General features: G+C 44.9%; 1 protein-coding gene across 2 annotated transcripts in view; it reads left to right on the forward strand.

Moving 5' to 3' along the window:
* MAP2K5 (mitogen-activated protein kinase kinase 5) overlaps positions 1-23,154 on the forward strand; it is a 119,355-nt gene that overhangs the window by 35,701 nt on the left and 60,500 nt on the right. For both annotated transcript variants that reach the window (XM_063170010.1, XM_063170009.1), the window contains exons 9-15: positions 5,091-5,130; positions 8,457-8,525; positions 8,629-8,710; positions 10,197-10,258; positions 16,040-16,088; positions 21,610-21,683; positions 22,579-22,629. In XM_063170010.1, the coding sequence (XP_063026080.1) occupies positions 5,091-5,130; positions 8,457-8,525; positions 8,629-8,710; positions 10,197-10,258; positions 16,040-16,088; positions 21,610-21,683; positions 22,579-22,629 (427 nt within the window). The remainder of the gene's footprint in view (positions 1-5,090; positions 5,131-8,456; positions 8,526-8,628; positions 8,711-10,196; positions 10,259-16,039; positions 16,089-21,609; positions 21,684-22,578; positions 22,630-23,154) is intronic.

The following is a 23,154-nucleotide window of genomic DNA, read 5'->3' on the forward strand; positions in this document are numbered from 1 at the left end:
CAAAGTGCTTATTTCCTAGGAGCAATTTGAATTTCTTTCTTTGGATGGCCGTGGAGTACGTGACGCTGCTGTCACTGCCCTGCCACAGGCAGGGGCAGCACCAGGCCAAAAAAAAAGGGGAAAAAGGAAAAAATGAGCAAATGTTGGGTGGTTTGCTGTGTTAGGCTTGCAGCTGGGGCTGGGTTCCTTTTGCTTGGCTCTGGCACAGCTTTGTGCTCCTGGTTGTTTCTCATCAATGTCCAGTTTGGCTCCTCCTGTGCCCTCACGTCTGGAGGTGCTGCTTGCTGCAGCTTTTCCTGGCCATTTCTGAGCTCACATGAGAAGCTTCAAGCTTTTATTTCTGTTTGGGGCCATGGCAGAGGGTTTCCAGAGAGCTTTGGGGTGTGGGTGTGGAGATCTTCCTCTGCAGTCCTCAGTGCTGAGAGGAAACCGTGGGGAATGGGACAGGATTTCCCAGCCTTTGGAGGGAAATGATGCCTTGCTGTTTATAACAGATGTGGGTGATGATTTCAACCCAAGGTGTGAAGGAAACAAGGCAGAGAGAGGAACCAAAATACTCACTTGTAGCTTTACTGTGTGGCCTGGGAAGTTGAGGTGGCAGGAAAGGAGGAGCTGCAGAGCTGCAGCTCTGGGACGGGCCCTGGGAGAGGCAGGGATCTCCATCCTGGGCAGGAATTTCTCCCCAGCATCCATCCCTGTGGCAGTGGGAAGCCATTCCCTGGGTGCTGTCCCTCCATCCCCCGTGGCACCAGCCTGAGGTGGGGCTGGAGCATCCCTGGCTCCTGCAGCCCCATGGCTGCTGCTGCCTCCCCGGCACTCCATCACTGTGTCATATCTGCTGATGCTGGTGATATTTCTGACTGACTCATTGGCATAGCAGACAGGTCATGGCTTTCCCTTGAATCCTTCAGGCTTGCCAAGGAATATCTTATTGATTAGAAATTGTTTCCCTGGTTATTGTGGGGGGAGAATAAAGGGATTTATCCTGGTGGCCGGAGGAGGCAGATCCTGTGCTGCTCCAGCCTCCTGCAGTTCCATCCTTATGGCAAAATAACTGTGATGAATTTTGGCTTCTAGGTAGAGATTACATTTATTTTGAGATTTAACATAAGACTAAACTCAGTTTCTGGTGAGGACTTGCTGTGTTTGATGGGAAAAGCTGCTGGAAAAAGCTCAGGGGTCTTGGCAAGCTCAGCCCCTGCTTGTGATGTGACCATTGTTGTGTCACTCACACCTGGGCAAGGGGTTTGCAATTAAAAAACTAGGGAAAAATTGAGAATTGGTGTTTCCCTTGAGTTGCCTGCAGGTTGCAACCTGTAGTTGGTTTTGTCGTTGCCCTGGAAGGAATTATCCCACAACCACAGATCCTACAACCATCCTGCAGCTCCCTCTGGGCTTTGGGGAACATTCCTCACAGGGAAGAGAGAAAATTGTTGGTTTGAGCAAATTTGAGAGAGAAGTTGGTTTGTTTGCCATCTCAGCTATTTATTAGGAATTTATTAGCTGTTAATATTAAGAATCTGCTGCATTTTCTCTCAAGTTGGGTTTGTTTTCCTTCTGTGTTGAGTAGAAATTCATCATATTTAGTGCACAAAGTTTTAGCATTAAGTATTAGCAGTGGTTTATTCCATGAGGAGCCCAGGGCACTGACATTCCTCCTTGCTTTTCTGTACTTCAGGAAGAACAAATCAGGTAATGTGGATTTCATTTCAAAAATTCCCCTTTTTTTTCTCCTTAAAACACAAACCAGCTGCTTCTGATGCTCCCAGTTGTTAATTTGCTTTGCTGTGCAGCCACAATTCCTGTCTGGGCTTGGGGGGAGATGCTGAGGAGCTGGCAGATCCCCCAGAGCCCCATTCCAGTTTTCCCTGGTATTGATTTTGATTTTCTGGGACACCAGGGATGCTCTCTGCAGTCCATCACCGGTTTGGCTCAGCTGCAGGGCTTTGCTCAAGCACAGTGCTTGCTCCCACGCCACCTCTCTCATTTATTCCCCAAAATAACCCAGATTTTGGCCACAGCACCCCTGAGGGATGAGATTGGAGGGGACAAAGTCCTGCTGGAGGACTTGGCTTGTGTGGGGCCCTTCAGATCTCTGGGGATGGGTTTTTTATAGCTGAAGGTGATGAAATATTTGACAGAAATGTGCCTGGGAGCTGCTGGGATGGGTGCAGGGGCTTGGGATGGCGAGTTCTGGTGGGAATGTGGAGGGAGGGATGGAAATTGCTGTTCCCCAGTGGGGATTTTGCAGGCAGGCAGTGTTGGGGTCTCCGTCCTTGCCTTGGACAGGGCAGGCTCTGTGTCCTGGGGGAGCTCCCCACCAAGAGAGGCTCCCTGCAATGTGGGAATTGTCCCTGCCCGTGGAAGAGGGGGCAATGGGATGGCATTGAAGGCCCCTTCCCACCCAAGCTATTCCAGGATTCTGGGCTTGGAGATGGAGATGCCCCCAAACCCAGCTTGGTGCTGAGCATCCCCTGCAGGGCACTGCTCAAACCCACCCCTGGTTTTGGGGTTTTTAGGAGTGGAACAGCTGGTTTTAGCTGGTTTTCAGGAATTTTCTTGCCATCCTGGAAGATTTAGAGTGCATTCCCTGAAAGGTTCCCAATTGCTGAAGGGACCTTTGGGGTTTTGCTGCTTTTCTCTGCCTGGTTCTACAATGATGGGTTTGGCTGCTGCACTTCTGGAGGTGGCACCAAAACCTGGGAGATGAGGCTTTGAGTGGGAATTTTGGTTTAATCCCCTCATAGCCATCCATGGATTGAGTAAAAATCTGGTTTTCCTCATGCTGTGCTCATTGTCCTGCAGGATTTTTGTGGTTCATCCCTCAGAACCTGCATTAAGGTGTTAAATACAGGATTTTGCAGTGCTGCCTGCAACCAAAATGATCTGTGGGACTGGAAGGTGGAATTGAACATCCCAGAAAATCCCTTTTTCCTCAGAAGGGGTAATTACTGCAGCAGCTCCAGCCTAATTTGAAGCGTTGGCTGTTAATTAAAGCACCACAGAGGTGTAGGGTTGTCTTTTGGTGTAACCAAAGCTCCCAGCCCAGCTCCATTAATCACTTTACAGTTATTGTGCAGGGGAAGGCCAGGACAACTGAGATGCTGGATCAGCCTGGAGTAAACAGATTCCTGCCCTCCTGGCACGGCCCAGCCCCAGCCCAGGGCTGCTGCTCTTTGTGATCAATTCCCAGCCATAATTAAATGTTCAGGTGGGGCTGTCAGTGCTCTGTAAACCAAACCAGGTAGCTGCCCTCTGCTGGAACCTGAGCCCAGCCCGCCACGGATGAACTGGCGTGCATCATAATTAAATCATCAGCTCCTCCCTCCCACCCGCTCCCAAACTGGAGATCTCTCCCATGGAAAATGGATCAGCTTTCCTCAGCAGCTAATTAGGCTGTCCAGTGGGCTCCCAATTAACCCAGCAGATGTGGAGCATCCCTTCACAACCCCTCCATCCCTTATTCCTGCTCGTCCCAAACCCAGGGTGTTTCCCCACTGCTGGGTTCAGTTCCTGTCCTGTCAAAGTTCCCATGGAAAATCTCATTTTTTTACACTGATTTTTCCCCTCTGTCTTGCTAAGTCCTTTTTTCCTCCCCTGAAATCTGGGAAATCGTCTTAAATCCAGGATGTTTTCCCAGTGTTGGTTCATCCCCGGAGCTCGTGGATTCATGGATTCAGCTCTATCAAAGTTCCCTTGGATAATCTCATTTTCTACACTGATTTTGCCCCTCTGCTTTGCTAAACTCTGGTTTTTGCCCTCTAAAATCTGGTGCCAATCAGTTGCGTAAATGTTCACCCAGGAGTTATTAAATTAAGGTGAAGTTTTTAGGAATTTCCAAGCCATTAGCAGAAACTAAGAGGAAAAAGGATCAGTTTTCCTGATGAGCTAATTAAGCTGTCCAGTGGGGTCTCAATTAACCCAACAGATGTGGAGCATCCCTTCCCAACCCCTCCATCCCTCATTCCTGCTCTTCCTGAACTCCCTGTTGGTTCATCCCAAGTCATGGATTCATGGATTCAGCTCTATCCAAGTTCCCATGGAAAATCTCATTTCTTACACTGATTTTTTCCCCCTCTGCCTTGCTAAATCCCTTTTTTCCCCCCCCCTGAAATCTGGGAAATGATCCTAAACCAGGATGTTTTCCCAATATTGGTTCATCCCCAAGTTGTGAATTCATGGATTTGTGGATTCATGGATTCAGCTCCTGTGCTATCCAAGTTCCCATGGATAATCTCATTTTCTACATTGATTTTTCCCCTCTGTCATGTTAAACTGGTTTTCTCCCCCCCCAAAATCTGGTGCCACTCCACTGCATAAATGTTCACCCAGGAGTTATTAAATTAAGGTGAAGTTTTTAGGAATTTCCAAGCCATTACCAGAAATTAGGGGAGCTCTCAGGGTTATAAATAAGATTAAATGACATTTTTGCCCTGTCTGCGGGTGATTTTACATGCAGAAAACCCCAACTATTAAAGCTTTTCTTCTCCAGCAATAATTGCTGGAGGTACAGAGAGGTAAAATATTGGAATTCTTTAAAGTTAGAGCCACGTCTCTGCCAATGCTGCCATAAATCAGAGGGAGGCAGTAAAACCAGTGAAGAGGAAAGCCTTTAATGGTTTTGTTTTTATGCAAAATTACATTGGATTTTGAGGTGTTTTTATTTTTAACTTCCTCTATTTTCTCACGTTTTCATGGTTAGAAATATTCAAGTCATTGTTAAATGGCCAATTTTGGGTGTTTCTCCTCAGAAATTAAGACAAACTGCTGTTGAAATACTCTGGAAAATTATTTGGGGTGCATGGGAACATCACCAATAATTCTTTCTATCTTTATATGCTCGCTGTGATCATCGAATAAATGCAGAAATTGAATTTTGCTGAGATTTTCTGTGGGTCCTTAAGCTCTCATATAGGATTTGCCATAATCTGTTTTAATTCAATTTATTTGGTGAAGCTGCTTGTCTCTGAAAATACCCATGGGACTGAGATAATCCTGATTTTCCATGAAAATTCTGAATAATAGTGATAATCTCCATTAATTCCATTGAAGGAAAATTATTCAAATTATTCAATTTTTTCCTCACCCAGGGCTTACCATGTCCGCAGTGGAAAAATCCTGGCGGTGAAGGTAAGAAATTCCAGACATTTCATCTTTTCCCAATTTTTCCTGCCCTTACTTTCCTTGCCTTCCCTCTGATTTTTGGCTCTCAATTTGATTCATTGCATTAGCTAATTTATTTACAGAAAATTTATTTATTTACTGTAAAGTTAGTCATTCCCAGTGAACTCAGATTCCCAAAATTCAGGATTTTCCCCCAGGGAATTGCCTGAACATCTCAAATTTTGATACCTCCAAGGATGTTTCCAAGGGCAGTTGGGCTCCTTGATTAAACCTGGAATTTGTAGATTTTTGTGGTCAGGAAAAATGCCAATTTTTCTCTGAAATTCACTTAAAACTGGGATAAAATAAGAGCAGCAATGGGGCAGATCTTGGACGCAATTTGTGAATTAAATTAAATAATTTCATTAATAAATGAAATTATTAAATATGTTATGAATGACATTTTTAATTATATATTATATTAATTAAGAATTATATTAATTATTATTAGTTCATCTGCACAAAAATAAGCCAAAAAATGTAATTTTGTGGGGCTTTTTAATGATGAAATCCAGATTTAATTGCACAAGATAACCACAAACCTGTTGACTATAACACTTCCAGCTGGTAAATAATCAACCCAGTGCTAATAATCCATAACATAATCCCTCAGTGATGCACCAAATTTCATATTTTGCATAACCTTGACCTCCAGAGGACTTAATCCCTTTTTCCAAGTCACTTTTTCCTATTTAAAGGGGAAAATCCCAGCAAGTCTGCACTGCTTTTTGCCATTCTCCCACTGCTTTTAGCTGCAATTCCAGTGCAGCGTTTGATTACCATTATTACCTTTATTATTTATTACTCCTGCCCACAACACCCCGATTTTCCTCTGAGCTGCGCACACTGTTAGAGACAAGGATGTCTTAATTAAATTAAAGCAGAATCTCCGAGCCTGACCTGTGATTTTTGCTCTGCTTCCCTTTAGAGGAGGCAGCAAATGGAGGGAGGCAGCGGTGACAGCCCGTGATGAATTGCTGTGTTTATTCTGGATATTTTAATGGCCTCTCCCTAATTCAAATTGAGCAGGGAGTAAATTATAATTCAGTCACTCAGCTGCTGGGCCTCACCTGACAGCCCAGCCTGGGTTTGCTGGGGGAGCACAGCCTCGGGTGGATTCCTCTCTCCAAACTTCACCCTGGCCACAAGTGGGGCTCCAAATCGCTGAATTTTGGGCAAAAAAAAAAAAAATCATTAGAAAGGTGCAGCGTGGTCAGGAAGATCAGAGACCTTCCCAGAGAGTTTGCATGTCATTTAAATTGGTTTTTAAAAGGTTCTTCTGGTCCAGCATCCATCCCCAGCTCTGCTCCAAAGTTCACCCTTTTCCCTGGGCCTGAGGGCTCCCAAATCATTGAATTTTGGGCAGAAACTTCATTAGGAAGATCAGAGGACTTCCCAGAGGGTTTGCATGTCATTTAAATTTATTTTTGAAAAGTTCTTGTGGTCCAAGAAGGCTTTGGAGCCCCACTCATCCATCCCCAGCTCAACTCCAAAGTTCTCCCTTCTCCCTGGGCCTGAGGGCTCCCAAATCACTGAATTTTGGGCAGAAACTTCATTAGGAAGATCAGAGGACTTCCCAGAGGGTTTGCATGTTGTTTAAATTAATTTTTAAAAAGTTCTTCTGGTCCAGCATCCGTCCCCAGCTCAACCACCTCACCCAGGTGTGACCCTGGGCATGCTCAGGGGATCCCAGGGAGATAATGATTGCAAAGTTCTTGGTTTAGGGGGAAAAGCCACAAAAAATATTCAATTATTGGATGTACCCAGGGAGATTGTGGATTCCCCATCCTGGAGTGTCCAGGGTCAGGACTTGGAGCACCCTGGCATGGAGAAGGTGGAATGAGATCCCTTTAAGGGCCTTTCCCACCCAAACCATTCCAGAATTCCAGGAATTTGCATCCAAATGTTCATTTCGATCTTCATCCGCAGCAACAATGACTCTGAGGAGATTTTTTTGGTTGTTTTGGTGGGTGTTTTGTTTTGTTTTGTTTTGTTTTTGCTGTAACGCAGTTCCAGCCCATGCTGGAAACTCATCAATCCCTGGAAGTTTTTTACCTGTACAAAACAGGCTTGGAAATTTCATACAAAAGTAGATGATAAATGCAGGTTAAGGTGAGATATAATTTTTTTTTCCCTCTTTTTGTGCTGCAAATTAAGAAATTCCCTCCAGCCTTGACATGAGGTGGGGTCACACAGGCCACACATTTCCAGCTGGAAGGAAACATAAAATAATTCTGCAGAGAAAGGGAGGCTGAACTCCCCTAATTAATTTTGGGGTGAAATAATCTTGTAATTGCTCTGTCTGTGCCCTTCCCTTGGTGTCCTGACCACCTGGAAATGGGCAAACTCTGCTTTCCCAGGTTACCCTCGTTATCGGGATGTTTGTAATTAGGGTTGATGCAAATGAGCCCCAGACCTTTCCTCATTCTGGGCCAGGGATGTTTTTGCTCCTGGGGTCAGAGAAATTCCTTGCTGGGATTGGAAGTGAGTGGGATAAAGTTTTGATTTGATACCCCTGATAAGGTGGAATTTGGTGAAATTCAGAGAACACCACTGGTGGGATCCCAGCAGATGAATTTCTGAGGTTTCCGCGCTGGAAAAAATGTAAGTGAATATTGTTGGCAAATGATTATTGATCTGGACAAGCGTGTTAAATGTTTCTTGGCAGCCCTGGACTCCACTTACAATTTAGTTTAGTGGCAGCTTTTATAAATAACCCCGGAGCAGCTCGGGAAGAGGCAGGTTATTGGTTTTTCCTGGAGACAGATTTTGGTGCTGGGCTGGAAATGGGCTCCCCGTGTTGTGTTCTGTTCTGTCAGCATTATTCCTGGAATGTTTATTCTGCTGATCCTGAAAACTGACTGAGTTCTGCTTCCCTTCAGCCTAAAATATTGAATAGTGAAGGGCTGGCTGGGGGCACACTGAGCCTGGCTCCAAGCACTCAGTCCAGTTTGGTTTGTAAAGCAGAGCTTAATAATTGAGTTTTCAGGTCTTCAAAGAACTGTGGCAAGAAATTCTCTGTTCAGTCTGAATTTCAGTGCCTTGTTCAGAGGGTCTGCCCTGAAAAATCTTGGGAATTTAGAATTGCAGAAGGTGCAGCCCACTTTGGCTGCTTTGGTCCTGCTGGGCACTTGGGATGGTGAGAAAATTCCCTTCCTGTTAAAATATTCTTTCCACCTATTCCTCTCCTTCTTGTTACCCCACAATGATCATTATTCCACAGATCTTCAGGATTTTTATCCTGAATAATTCCTTTCCCTTTTACATGAATTCTGTGTATTTCTGTGTTTCAGGTCATACCCTTGGATATAACACTGGAGCTCCAGAAGCAGATCATGTCAGAGTTAGAAATTCTTTACAAGGTACATGTAATAATTCCAGTTTTACCATTGGAATTATTTTTACTTCAGTTTTCTTACAGCAGATTCTAAAACAGCCTCGTGGCTTTTTTCTCTCTTTTCCCAGTGTGACTCCTCGTATATCATAGGATTTTATGGTGCTTTTTTTGTAGAAAACAGGATTTCATTGTGCACAGAGTTCATGGATGGTGAGTAGTGGATCCAGTTTGCTTTTGGTTGCTAAGTAATTAAATGAGAAAGGATTTTTTTTTTGGTAGAAAGAAATGCAACAGTAAGACTCGAAAATGTGGAGTATTAATAATATTGCAGGTAGTTAAAAAACCAGAGCAGGTTGGAATTGGGATTGAGGGACATTCTACATTTTCCCTGCGTGGAACTTCGCCTACTTTTATGGAAAATGTAAATAGAAGAGGAATAAAGGCAGCCTTAATTTGTGGTTTGATATTTGAGCCTCCCGTGCAATCTGTCCTCGCTGACAAAACAGCTGTTCCTCACTTGTAGTGTTTTGATAGCCAAAACAGCTTTTCCTTTCAAGAAATCTATTAACCCAATGTCCTGGGTGTTTGCAGTGGAAATGGTCTCTTAATTACCAGGCAAGGAGTTATTTTCCAGCCCAGCTGTTTCCCAGCTCGCTGCCGAGCTCCTTCTGGAGTCCCCTCGTTCCTCCCCACGAGAATCCTCACCCCAAACCCATCCCTGACCCCACAGCCTGGAATTCCAGAATTCCCCTGGGCTGGAGAATTTGGGATATTCCTGAGGAAAAGCAGGGACAATGCCCTGGGGCAGCAGTTTGCCACATTTTTAATTCTCAGTTTTCAATTTCTTTCCTTAAAGAATTTGTATTTCAGCCCCAGGGACATTTTGGACTCTGGTTTGATCACAAGGTTTTTTTTTTGCAGAAGAGAAGGGAGGTTTCCCAATCCCTTGGGAATGTCTGTAGGGATTTGGAGGGAATCCCATGTCCCCATCAATGGAGGATGCTCACAGGGCTGTGCCAGGTTCTTTCCCATTCTGGATTTACTGGGAAAACTTCCACTGCTTCCCCACCAGGAATTTTATTTCAGGCATCAGTGTGGACATGGCCAAACCCTCCCTGGTGTGATGTCAGGAGGAGATGGCTTTAATCATGGATATAAAATGGATATTTATTTCTATTTCAATGGCTATTTAGGTCCATTAAATTGGATGTTTATATCCATTTCAATGGCTATTTATATCCATTTAATTGGATATTTATATCCATTGAATCATAGGTATAAATATTGGATACCACAGAATGGTAGCACCAGCTTTTGGGGAGAAGAGTTGGGATACTTTGGACCTTGAAATCTGCTTTTCTGGGGTGATTTTGTTATTCCCAAGACATTTTTCCACACAGTTTGGAGTTCTTTAACGTTGATATTTGTGACTGGAAGGTTTTCTAACATTTTGTCACTGCTGTTTCCTGAGTACCAGTGCTAAAGCAGAAATGTGGTAAGAAGCTCCCTGAGTGCTGTTTTGTGTGTTTCTGCAGAGTTTGGGAGGTTTTTAAGGTCAGTTATTTCTGCCACAGCTATTGCTCTGTCACTGATGGTGTTTTTATTAATAACCAAGGCCTAGAAACCCCTTGGGGCTTCAAATCTGGGGCACTGTTTCATCTGGCACCACCTGAGCTCGTGCTGTTTGTCCCTGCAGGGGGGTCTCTGGATGTTTATAGAAAAATTCCAGAACACGTTCTCGGAAGGATAGCGGTGGCTGTGAGTAATTTATCGCTTTTTATCTCTCAGTTTTTGCTGTGGGGGTGGAAAATCTGGGTTTGGGTGGTCACTGGGAGGCTGGGGAAGCTACAGGGTCTGTGTGAAAGGAGGGTTCTTTCCTCTCTCTGCTCCTCCAAACCATCCTCTGTGCTCAGGGGCTCTGTGGTGAGGGAAAAGTGCCTTGGGAATGACCAACACAACCTCTGGGGCTGTGGAATGACCATCCATCCCCTCGTGGGGTCTGGGAGGGAAAGGTGGGAGCTGGGATGGTCCAGGCTGCAGAGGAGAGGGCTCCAGGAGAGCTGGGGAGGGGCTGGGGACAGGGGATGGAGGGACAGCACACAGGGAGTGGGTTCAGAGTGGGAAAGGGGAGATTGAGATGGGTTTTGGGAAGGAATTCCTGGCTGGGCTGGAATTCCCAGGGCAGCTGTGGCTGATCCCTGCATCCCTGGCAGTGCCCAAGGCCAGGCTGGATGGGGTTTGGAGCAGCTGGGACAGTGGGAGGTGTCCCTGCCATGGCAGGGGTGGCACTGGATGGGATTTAAGGTCCCTCCAACCCAAACCCTTCCAGGATTCTGTTGCTCAAATCTGTGTGACAGGATGGGGTAAATGGAGTGGCATAAGGAAACAAAAGAATTTTCTGGAAGTCTGTGTGGTCACATCCCTTCCTGTCAGCATTTCTTCCCATCAGGATGGAGAAGTGCTTTTAATCACCTTGATTTATTAAATTATTTCTTTGGTGCTTTCAGGAGGTGGCTCAGGGGCCCTGTGGGGATCCTTTGTCTCTGAGTGTGTGATTTCCATCCTGGCTGCCCCTGTTCTGGCCAGAGGGTCTCCCTTGGTTTTCCAACCCTCTCTCTTTGGTTGTTTTGTGGATTTTCCCTGAGGGCTTAGAGGGTTGGGTTGGTTCCTGCCACCCAAATGCAGAGGCAGAACAGATTTTCTGCGTTCTGCTCAGGGAGGATGGAGTTTTTCCCTTGGCACAAGCCAGAGCTGCCACGGGCTGGACTCTCAGCCCTTGCACACCTGAGCAGCCCCAGGGAAGGGTTAATTGGGGTCACTTTTGGGGTGGTGAGGCTGTGCTGACAGAAGAACCCTCAGATCTCCTGGGCTTGGTCATGAGGTGCTGACAGTGGGAGCCTTAAAGCCCCTGGTAGCTCATCCTTGGGGCTCTGCAGCCTTCAGCTGCTGAAAATCCACTGGCCACGATTGAAAACTCAAATTACGGACCACCAGAAAATTCAAAAGTTCAAAAAACCCATCTTTCCCCACAGCTGAGCAGAGGGTAATGACCAGTGTCTCAGTGGATCTCACCGGGGAGGGAGACACTGCAAAACAATTGCCAAATATAAGGAATACTTTGATAACTTAAGCAGTTTAAAGCATAACAAAGTTATTCTATCATGTGCCATTTAATTAAGTGCTGGCTTTTCACATTCATTATACATCAAGCTGACAATTTAAATCCTTTAATCCAACACAGGCAGCTATTTAGTCTCTGTTCATTGTAATTCACAGCTCTCCTTTCCTCTTAATTTGTGTGGCCTGCCCAGGGTGATGAACATCCCTCTCTGATGCTGCTTCCTCTGAGCAGCTTCAAATCTGCTCATTATGTACCTGGCAGTTCCTTGTGCAGTTTGAGAGCTTTTCACCTCAGCTCACAGGGAGAATCTTTCATCTCCATCCCTCTGCAGCAGTGAGTGGGAAGCTGCTCACAGAATCCCCATTTTCCTGATGAGGATGATGAGGATGGTTTGATGATCTGGGATGGGCTTCCAGCATCCCCTCAGCTGCTCATTCCTTCTCCTTTTCCTGGTTTTGGTGTGGGTTTAATCCATCACACCTTGGTTTTATCTCTCCTCCATCCTCCCCTTGCCATCCCACAGGTGTTCCCCTCCAGGTTTCCTCTCACCCCTAATGCTGCTGTCCAGCCCCACCTTTGGTGTCTCCAGAGCTGGATTTTTTCATCCTCCTCGGGGTCATTTTGTCCCTGATCAGTCAGCCTGGGAGCCTCACTCCCTGAGGTGGATATCTCACTTTTCCTGGTTATTTTATTTCCTATTTCCTGCTTGTGAGCCTCACTCCCTGACATGAATATTTCACTTTTCCCAGTTATTTTATTTCCTGCTTCCCGTTCCCAGTGCAGAGCAGGGGCTGAGGAAGGAGAGGAACAAAGGAGCTCAGAGCAGGGAGGCTTCCCCCTCGTCTGCTGCTCTGGGAGCAGAAGGTGAGCGCTGAGGCTGAACCAGCCCTGGCAGCTCCTGGCTCTGGTGCTGGTGCTGGCACGGTGGAGGTGCTGCAAGGAGGCAGCAGGAGCCTTTTGTTTCCCTGGAATTTCTCCCTGGCTCCTCTGAGCCTCCCCAGGCTGTGTCTGAGGGGCTCGGGCACCTTTGTGCTGAGTCCTTGTAATCCCCTGAGCACCTTGGGATTACCCAGATCCTGGGCTTGCTGAGGGAGGAGAGACAAAAGCTGCAGCTCCATGGGTGGATTTTGTGGACAAAACCTTCAGCTTCCATCATTTCTTTCCCCACTCTGGTTTATTTTCCCATCCCCACAGTAATTTTTTTATTCTCCCAAGACATGTCCAGTGCATGAATCCCTGGGAGCTGCTCGATGGCATGTGTGACCTGCACATCTGCTAATTGCAATTTGTGCAAGTTTTTAAGGGAAGACATTTCCAGAGGAAAAGGATGCAGCATATGCAGGCATTCCCTGCATCCCAGCCCTCCTCTGGCTCCAGCTTTGGGATTTCTGGGCTTGGACTCAGATCTGGGAGGGCTTTTACAGCCTAAATGATTCTAAATGGGCACCACTGGGTTTGTCTTTTTAGTTTTCTGCCCTCCCAGCCAGACTTGGCGTGGATGTGGGGCAATTCCAGAGAGGCCCCGGGGGCTGGAGGGAGCTGGGAATGTTCACCTGGAGAAGGGAAGGAGCCAGGGAGAGCTCAGAGCCCCTCCAGGGCCTGAAGGGGCTCCAGGAGAGCTGGAGAGGGATGGGGAAAGGGACAGGACACAGGGAATGGCTCCCTGTCCAGTGTGGCATTCCAGGGCTCCAGGGGCAGCCCCAGCTGCTCTGGGCACCTGTGCCAGGGCCTGCCCACCCTCACAGGGAACAATTCCTCATTCCCAATGACCCATCTATCCCTGCCCTCTGTCAGTGGGAGCCATTCCCCTTTCTGGTCCCTCCATCCCTTGGGAATTGTCTCTCTCCATCTCTGGTTTTGGTTCCTGCAGGCCCTGCAAGGCCCCACTGGGGTCACCCTGGAGCTTCTCTCTTTTCCCAGGCTGGACAATCCCAGTTCTCTCAGGAGATGTGCAGGGATCTCTGCCCTCTATAAAACCCATCCCTGCTCCCTTTGTGAGTCCCCAGCAGTGAGGAAATCTCCCTCAGTCTCTCTCCTTCCTGCTGTTTTTGTTTCCGTGGAGGGCCGGGGTGTTTTCTGAAGGAAAAGCAGATTGGGGGGGCCCAGGGTGAGGCTGTGGCCATTGCTGGGGTGGTGCTGCTCCCTGTGAGCTGGGCTGGGGCTGTCAGAGCCCCTGTGCCTCTCCACACATTTGTTTTCCCTCCCTTCTGGAGCAGTGACATTGTGCTCTGTGCTGTTGATTGAAGTTCTCCCTGAAAGGATGTGCACTTGAACTGTCAGCAGAGTGAGAGATTGACAGCAGGTGGAAGCACTTTTTGTGTCAAGGCTTTGTCAAGGCATTGTTGTAAAACCTCCTTTACTGAATACCAATAATTCCTGCTCCAGCTTCAATCAAAAGATTCTCCCCTCCAGTTTTAGAATAATATTTAATGCTTGAGAGTCCTTCCCTAATAGGCAAATGTAAGGGGAGTGAATAACGAGCGGAGTCCATTTGGGGGGCTCCTGTGAGCAGATTTACAGCCCCGGATAAAGGGAAAAACTCATTTTTTATTCCTTTGTACACCCAGGGAGTCTGAGGGGAGAGTTTGGTAATTCCATGGCTTCCCTCACTGCTCACCCAGCACATGTTCCATAATAAAGATGTGTAGTAACTCACAGCTGTTGATTTGTTTCCTGAGAAATGTTGCCCTTTTTTTTTTTTAATGGATGCTTGCTTTAAACTAAATGATTTCCTATGGTTTTAAAGATTTTCAATAGTCTAAATACATTTTAATAATCAAAGAGTTTTCTGTTCTGAAAATCCCTTTGGCCATTGAAGGAGGTTTGAAATGTTGCATCTCCTTGATCTGTTTTTGCATTGGTAGATTATAATCTAGATTTATACTTGTATGTATATTTACATTTATTATTTATACATTTATATTTATTTGGTTTTATTTGTTATTAATAATTATTATTTTAATGTTATTGCTGGTGTAATTATGTCAAAATGCTGTAGATAAAAATTTCCATTTGCTTTTCATAAGCCATGGAATTGTGGAAAGATTAAGTTTGGAAAAAATCCTTTAAGATCATCAAATCCAAGCTTTTTGAAAGACATGAGGTGAACAAGCCACACCTCTGGACAGGCAGAATTTGACCAAAGCTTTTGTTAAAGGTAAAAAGCATCTGAAGGCAGGAGATGTTTGGGTTTGGAGTGAGTTTAAGGGAGGAATTATCTCCTGGAACATTTTCTTTGGGGTTCCACCATCATTATTTGCTTTACAAAAAGATTCTGATTCCACCAACATCATTTCTCTTACAGAATAAATCTTAAATTTTGAAAGAGTTTCTAATGCAAGAGGAAGGCAGAAAATGACTGTGCTCTCTACTTTTGCTCTGTGTCATTTTTAATGCTTCTGCTCGTTCACTGCAACATAAATAATTTCATTTTTGGGTACTTGGAGCACAGAAAATGAATTGTCTTGACTGCAGAACTCAGGCAACTTTACCAGTGTCAGAAATGCTGCATTGTTCTGGAGATCTGTGAGGAAAACCTCCTGAAAATGGAATTAAATTTCACCTCAGAGATGGGGAGTGTTGAAAAGCCAGCAGGGATGGGCTGGGGAGCTCAGCACTGCTTGGAATTTTGTGGTTGGAATTTTGTGGTTGGAATTTTGTGCTGGTTGAGTTTTGTGCTGCAGTAACTGGGTTTGGAGTTTGGCTTTAGCAGCTTTGGTGGTGGAAGGAGCAAATTTTGAAACCTGCCCAGGTTTAGGAGCTGTATTTCCTTTTAGGAATTTCCTTTTAGGAATTGTATTTGGTTTTAGGAGTTGTATTTCCTTCTAGGAGTTGTGTTTTAGGATCTGTAATTTTTCTGCTGTGAGAGGCAGCAGGATTTGTGTTTGGTCCAACATGAGAGGAGAATGAGGGAATTTTCACAGCTCAAGAAGAAAAGTTTCATATTTGCATTAAAGTAAATTTTAAAAAAGCAAAGGATAAGGTGCAGGGTGCAGCAAATGGAAAAGGAGGAAGGGAGGATGAGGTGGAAGAGGTTATTAAGAGATTTTCTTGGTTTCTGGCCTTTTTAAAGAGGACAGATCATTCCATCCTTTGGCCTTCATGGTTTCTAGCACCCCACAAGGGCAGGTGAATTAAAGATCCTCTGAGATGCCTGAAGGGATTCAGTGTGAGCTCAGCTGAGTTCAGCTTACAGCTCCTGGCAAGAAATTAATGTGTGTGTTATTAATTAGTGCATTAATAAAGGACCTGCTGCAGGTTTTTAGCAGGGCTCACCTGAGAGGGAGGTGGGGTCTCCCCTTTTCCTGCCTTCATTCTCACACCTGGCTTCTCTGATCTCCCACCCCAGCTGAAATGGGGAATTTTTCCTATCAGGAATCCCTAAAATGTGATTTTTTTTTTCTTTCTTTTACCTAAAGGTTGTGAAAGGCCTGACCTATTTATGGAGCCTGAAGATTTTACACAGAGGTGAGTAGCAGATGTTTTCTGTTTTCCAGTGAAATTTTAACATCCCTTTCTCCAAAGACCAAGCAAACATCTGCTTTGAGTCCAGTGGGGTGCTGCAGAGTGAATCTCACTCATTAACCTTGCACACTTTCTTGTAAAACATTTTTATTGCTCTTTTATTGCCCTCCCTCCTCCCCTGAAAGGAAAAGGACTGAGGAGAGGAATGGATTTTACAGGGATTTAGCAGCTTGGGGTTGCAAACAGGTGCCCAGTGGAGAAAATCAGCAAGAAATGAGATGTTTGGTGGTAAACAGAAAATAGGCAATGAGTTGTCTTTGGTGCTTCAGAAATCTCAGGTGACACCACAAGTGTTGCTGGTGGCTCAGATCTGTGAAATCATGTCCCCTGCCGTGGTCAGGGACAGGGAAAGGCTTTAAACCTGCTTGGACATCAGTCGGTTTGGGGGTTTTGCTGTTTATTCTCTTTCCTGCAGCTAATTTGGGATGGTTTTTTAAAACTTCTTATTTATTCCTCGCTTTTTGCTGTTAAATTTTGCTTATAGTGTGTCTGTTTGGAAAAATTAATTCAGATCCACCAAAAGTTCATAAACCAGTATGGGAAATGCTGTTTAAAGAACAGAGGAGCCCATTCCCCCTGCACAAAACTTCCAAGACAAATAGGAAAAAAAAAATAAATGAGAAACTAATTCAATTTTGAATGTTTCCAAGGAGTCTGGAGGTGGCTGCTGAGCTCCCTGGTGTTGCTGTGTGTTCCCAATCTGTTCCTCATCCTGGGAGCAGCACCCAGGTCCCTCCTGAGGAAGGAGCATCTCAGTGGATCTTTAATTCACCTGCCCTTGTGGGGTGTTAGAAACCATGAGAGCCAAAGGATGGAATGATCTGTCCTCTAGAAAAAGGCCAGAAACCAAGGAAATCTCTAAATAACATCTTCCATTTCATCCTCCCTTCCTCCCTTTCTTTCCATTTTCTGCATCCTGTGCCTCCTGCTCCAGGTGATTTCTGCTCTTTTCATCCTGCCATTTTTGGGCTACAGAAAATGTGAATTTCTGTCTCCTCAGAGCAGGGACAGAGGGTTGGAATGGCAGAAATAATGGTGATTATTTCTGCAGGTGATGTCCTGGAGTGCCAGGTTCAGAATTGTGTTGTTTTACCCATTTTTGGGCAACAGAAAATGTGAATTTCTGTCTCCTCAGAGCAGGGACAGAGGGATGGAATGGCAGGCAGGTGATTATTTCTGCAGGTGATGTCCTCCAGCTGTCTCCTGATGCTCAGAGGTGAAAGGAGGAATTCTGGCTCCTGATTTTCCTGCAGTGTCACCCAGGGCAGAGCAGGAGAGTCAGGAATTTCCAAGGAAGGGCTGCAGCAGTCCCAGGGCAGAGAATTGGAGAGCAGGAAGCAAACAATGAGCAAGGCTTTTATTGCAGATCAGACATCTCAGCAAATATTCCAGCTCCACTTCAAAACAAAGCTCACAACTAATGAGGTGATAGCCGTGCATATTAATAAACCCGAGCTGGAGTCATCACACCCACATCAAACATAAACATAAGATTAACACCTCCACCACTTCCTTGGAAGATGTGAGAATGTCCCAATGATAAGTGTGCTCTTTTCCCCAGAGCATAAGAAGTAGAAATGGAAGGGTAATGAGAAATTAACTTAGATTTAAAACAGAATTAGCAATTAAACAAGTCTAATCATGTACAAAGTCAAAGTTTGTCTAAAGACAAACCAGAATCTGTTAAGTTCAAGAATAAGTATAGACCGTGTGCATTTTATCTGCTGTGTTTTGCTGTGTTCACACCTGCTTCTTAAAGGGATTGCAGGAAATCAATGTTACCCACTTGTGTTTAATTGTACTGAGCTGGATTGGTGACTTGGCTCTCTGAGTACTGGGGCTGTTTATATATAAATTACAAATATTTATTTATTTTGTGGTTTGGGCACCTCAGTTCCTGGTTAGGTTTTAAATGGAGGTTCTGGAAGTGTTGCTGGTTTGAAAAGTGGGAGAACTGAGGATCTGAGATGTGCTGTGTGCAGGAGGAGGTTGTGCATCACTCAGACCATCTCCTTTTCCCCCAGAACATCAGAAATCCAAGGATGTTCCACTCCTCTTTGTTCTGGCTGGCAGGGACAGGCACTGCAGGAGCATTCCCATCTTCTCACCATTACTATTATTATTAATAATTATAATGTTACTGCTGTTGTTATTATGTCAAAATGCTGTAGATGGAGTTTCCATTTGCTTTTCATAAGCCATGGAATCACGGAAAGATTAAGGTTGGGAAAAACCCTTTAAGATCATTAAATCCAAGCTTTTTGAAAGGCTTGAGGTGAACAAGCCACACCTCTGGGCAGGCAGAATTTGGCCAAAGCTTCTGCTAAAGGTAAAATCCCACCTGATTGTTTGCTGAGGATTCCACCAGAGATGTCCAGAGCTGCATATTTGCATCTTCCCCCCTTTCCTCTTTTATTTCTGGGAGATATAATCAGCCTTAGGGCCACCCAATGGAGCACAGACACAAACCCAGGGGTGTTTGGGGATTTACCAGCCTGGGATAGTGGGAGCTGTCCCTGCCCATGGCAGGGGGGACAGGATGAGCTTTAAGGTCCTCTCCCACCCCAGCCATCCCAGGATTCTGGGTTTCCATGCATTTATTTATGCCTGTATGTAAAGCTGAGCACACGTTCTGGGTTTCCATGCATTTATTTATGTCTGTATATAAAGCTGGGCACACATTCTGTGTTTCCATGCATTTACTTATGCCTGTATGTAAAGCTGAGCACACATTCTGTGTTTCCATGCATTTACTTATGCCTGTATGTAAAGCTGGGCACACATTCTGTGTTTCCATGCATTTATTTATGCCTGTATGTAAAGCTGGGCACACATTCTGGGTTTCCATGCATTTACTTATGCCTGTATGTAAAGCTGAGCACACATTCTGTGTTTCCATGCATTTATTTATGTGTGTATGTAAAGCTGAACACACATTCTGTGTTTCTATGCATTTATTTATGTCTATATGTAAACCTTGCCCACTCATGGACCACTTAAGGCTTATTTTAAAAAAAATTAATCCTGGCCTCTGCCAAACCACGCTGCTGCCTTCCTTGAACCCGGCCTTTTGCTGTTTGCTGTTTTTAAAAGCCAGCAGAAGTCAAGAGACAGCTTTTAAAGCAGCTCAGGGCTTTGTTTTTTTTCCCTTTTTTTCCCCCTCACACAATCATGAATCTGTTTGCTTTTCAATGCCACCAAGGAGTGAAATGTTTGGCGTTCAAAAAGCTGAACCTCTGATGGTTCTATTTACTGGTGAGTGAGAGCTTGGAGGTCCTGTTTGTTTGCAGAGAGGTGAAACTACTCAGGCAGCTCCAGCACCAGGAGAACTTGTTCATCCTCCATAAAGATGCTTCATGGAAATCATTTGTATTAAGCAAGCCCTGGTAATGGGAGCATAATGACCCCTTTTGGCTCTTGTTTAAATTCTTTCACTTCTCAACACTAATATTAATCACAAGCAGATGGTGCAGAACATTATTTATGCACACTTGTTTCCCAAACCCAAAAAATATTTAACCCATTAACTGAAGTGGGTGATGAGACCAAGGGGCTGATTTGCTGATGAGCTGATTGTCTCCCTGCTCTCAGCAGCAGATACTTTGTGCAGGGCTCTCCCTTCCTTTCCTTTTGGAGGAAATGAGCACAGCCACTCAAAAGCACAGCAAATATTTGAGTGAATTCCCTGATTTTGTGGTGTTTGGTCCTGCAGGGTTTGTGTGGCTGCCCCTTGCTCTGCAGGGTCCCCAGCTTCCCCTGCCCATCCTTTAGGGGCCAATTTCCCAGTGCTTTCTCATTTTAGAATTTTCTCGTGCTTTCAGCTTTGTTTGTGGGGGGATTTCAGGGTCCTTTTTGTTACAGCTAAAAGCAGAACTGGTCAGGCTCAGTTTTCCTCTGAGTTGGGAGCAGCTGGACATGCTGGGATAGACATCAGCATTCCCTGTGTGCTCCTGGGGCTCATTCCAGCCCAGCCAAGCCCAGCTCCATCATTTTAGGAAGAAGGTGAGGCGGGATCATTCTGCACCTTGTTCAGGATTCAGGAGAGAGCCTCTGCTGTGCTCAGCACGTCTGCTTGGATTTAGCAAAGTCACTCAGCTCCAGAGCAGGCAAAACTCCATCAAAAGTGCAGCACGTGGGTGGAATTCCTAAAGATGGAGATGAGCAAACACAAACTGAGCCTCTGCATGCCCAGGACTGGGGTTTTTTGAGGGAAAATTGCAGGATTTGCAGGAATTACAGTGCCAGCAGTGTTGATACCTCACTTACAAAGTACTGATCCACCTGGGGTCTGCAGGAACTATTGGGTGCTCCCGTTTTTAATCTGGATTTTTAGCTCAAACAGAGGCGAGCTTTAATCAGCTTCTTAATTGAGGTTCTGCATTTCTCCATCGCAGAGACAAATTAAGGCAGCTCCTGTGGTACCAGCAAACAGCTGCTAAAGCAAGGCAAACCTAATGATAAACAAAATTAGGTTCTTTTCTAGTTGGGTTTCATCCATCTGCCCCCAACCAGTGCTCACTTTGAGGGGAGGCGCTGACTCAAGCTGCTGCCTTTAATCCATTTTGACAGAAGAAGGCAGTGATTAGGCAGAGCCAGGCTCTAATCTTCCCATGTTTGAGCCAGGCTGGAACGTGCACGTTCTGCTCCCCCACTGGCATCCCTGGAACTGCAGAGATGTTCAGTGTTTCCTGCACCAGAGCCAGGCTGGGTGCTGAGCTTGTTCCCAGCTGATTTTATTTTACAGCAGTGCACCAACTTCCTGTGGCAGCAGGAGCAGTCCGCACCAGGAATCAGGAAAAAAAGATGGAATTCCATAAATAAACCATCCATGTCCATTCCAAAACCAGATTATCTATATAAATATATATATAAATATCTATATAAATATCTTATAAATAAATATAATAAACCATCACGGATGGTTTATTTATGGAATTCCATCTTTTTTTCAGGCTGATTTTGCGGTTTGGTGAAATCCCTGTGAGTTCAGGATGAATCCCTGTTCAAATGCAGTAATTCTGTCTTTCCCTATGTAATTCCATCCTTTTCTCAGGCTGATTTTGCAGTTTGTCAAAATCCCTGTGAGTTGTTTTCCTGCCCATCAGTGCACTTGGTTCCAGATTCCAGATTGGTGTCACCTGCAGGTTTAATAATGTGGATTTTTGGTATTGTATAAAGTCATCTGTGTAAATACCATCTCATATCTGTGTGGAGGTGATGTATTTTATATCTTTTTTATTTATATGGAATTTTATCTGTGCTGCTGGCTTACAAACCACTGCATATGAAATAGATATTTGTAACCTTTCCTATGAAAAGCCACCGTGCCAATGCTCCCTGGATATTTGGGGTTGTCCAGGAGCTGGATTTGGATGTGGCTCCCTTCCAATGGAGGATATTCTGTATAAATGGTGCATTTATTATCCAGGACAATGTGGATAATGCAGTTTTTTCCCCCAAACAGATGTGAAGCCCTCCAACATGCTGGTGAACACCCGGGGCCAGGTGAAGCTCTGTGACTTTGGGGTCAGCACCCAGGTAAATCCCCCCTTTGCCTGTCCCCCCATTCCCCTCCTGTGTCCAGATCACCTGGCAGCCCCTCAGCAATCCCCCCTCTGCTGGGACAGCCCTTTTCATTTTTAATCTCTGGGCGACTTTTCCTCCATCCGAATATGATTGTTCATTGTTTAATGACAGTAAAAACTGCTGATATTGTAATTACTACTTACGAATGGCAAACTTCATTGAAATGCAGCTTTGATCTGGGAGCCTTTTGCCCAGACAAAAGGGAGGGCAGAGCAAGAGACGTGTCTGGGGAGCCCAACTGGCCCACAATAAAAATTAATATTGGGAGCAACAATAGTGGTGGGCTTTGACAATGTGCAGCACAAATTTTAATTAATTTCCATTTTGGGCCTCCCTGGAGGACTTCTCTGCTAGTGACCCATGAGCTCGCTGTGCTGTTGATTTGAATTTCAGCACCTTTTCCTCTCAGCCAAACACGAGGCCCAAAGAGAAGGTCAGCCTTGTATTATGGGCTGGCGGGCTCTGTTGTCCCTCCAGTGTTTCAGGGATGAATTGGGGCTTTATTCACATCTGACTGAAAAATGAGTGTGCTCAATCCTGCTTCCTCCTAATTCACTTTTTATATCACACTGGTGTGGGGTACTAAAACAGCATCCTGTTTAACACAATTGTTTAAGGTTATCTGCCATAAACTGTAATGCAGTGCTTGCTTAAATTGGAATCCTCATTCCCCAACCCAGGCGAGATTTAATCATTTTTAACGCCTTGGCGGATAAATCCCTTCCCTTTTTTACATAATTTTTGGTTGATTTATAGGGATGATGATTGTAGGTTAAATGAGGAATAATTGCCCATTTTATTTCCACATTATCTTTATATTGTTCTAACAGCCTGTTTTGTCTGATAGCTGGTGAATTCCATAGCCAAGACGTATGTTGGAACAAATGCTTATATGGCGGTAAGTGATGCAGGAATAACATTTCAGTAGAATTATTTGTCCTCACTCTTGTTCTGTTCAGTGCAGGGGATTCCCTAAATCAATCCTCAAATCTCCATCTCTTCTTCATTCTGTAGGACAACTCTCCTTCTTGCTGAGAGGGAGGAGGAATAGTGGAAAAGTGGTTTTTTAAAATATATTTTCTGTTGGTTTTGCTCCTTGTGACAACTGGGAATAAAGAGAAGCCAGTTGGACATTGAAAAAAACCCAGTTTTTTATTCTCTGCAGATCACTGACAGCCCCAAACCATCCAGGTTTTGGGAGTGCTGGGGTTTGGGGAAGCGTTGTGCAGAGGTTGATGGGCATTCCTAAAAATCCCATGGAAATCTGAACATAAAAACACTGGGATTAATAACATCAGGGCATTAAAGTGCAAGTTTTTTAGCTCAAAAAAAGTCATCACTACTTCCACTTCTTTGTACAAATTTTGGTCAGTCTTTGTTAACACGAGACCACTTTTGTCATGTTCATTAAAGCCCCTAAATT

The sequence above is a fragment of the Melospiza melodia genome, chromosome 15 (assembly GCF_035770615.1).
Source record: "Melospiza melodia melodia isolate bMelMel2 chromosome 15, bMelMel2.pri, whole genome shotgun sequence".
Taxonomy (NCBI): Eukaryota; Metazoa; Chordata; class Aves; order Passeriformes; family Passerellidae; genus Melospiza; species Melospiza melodia.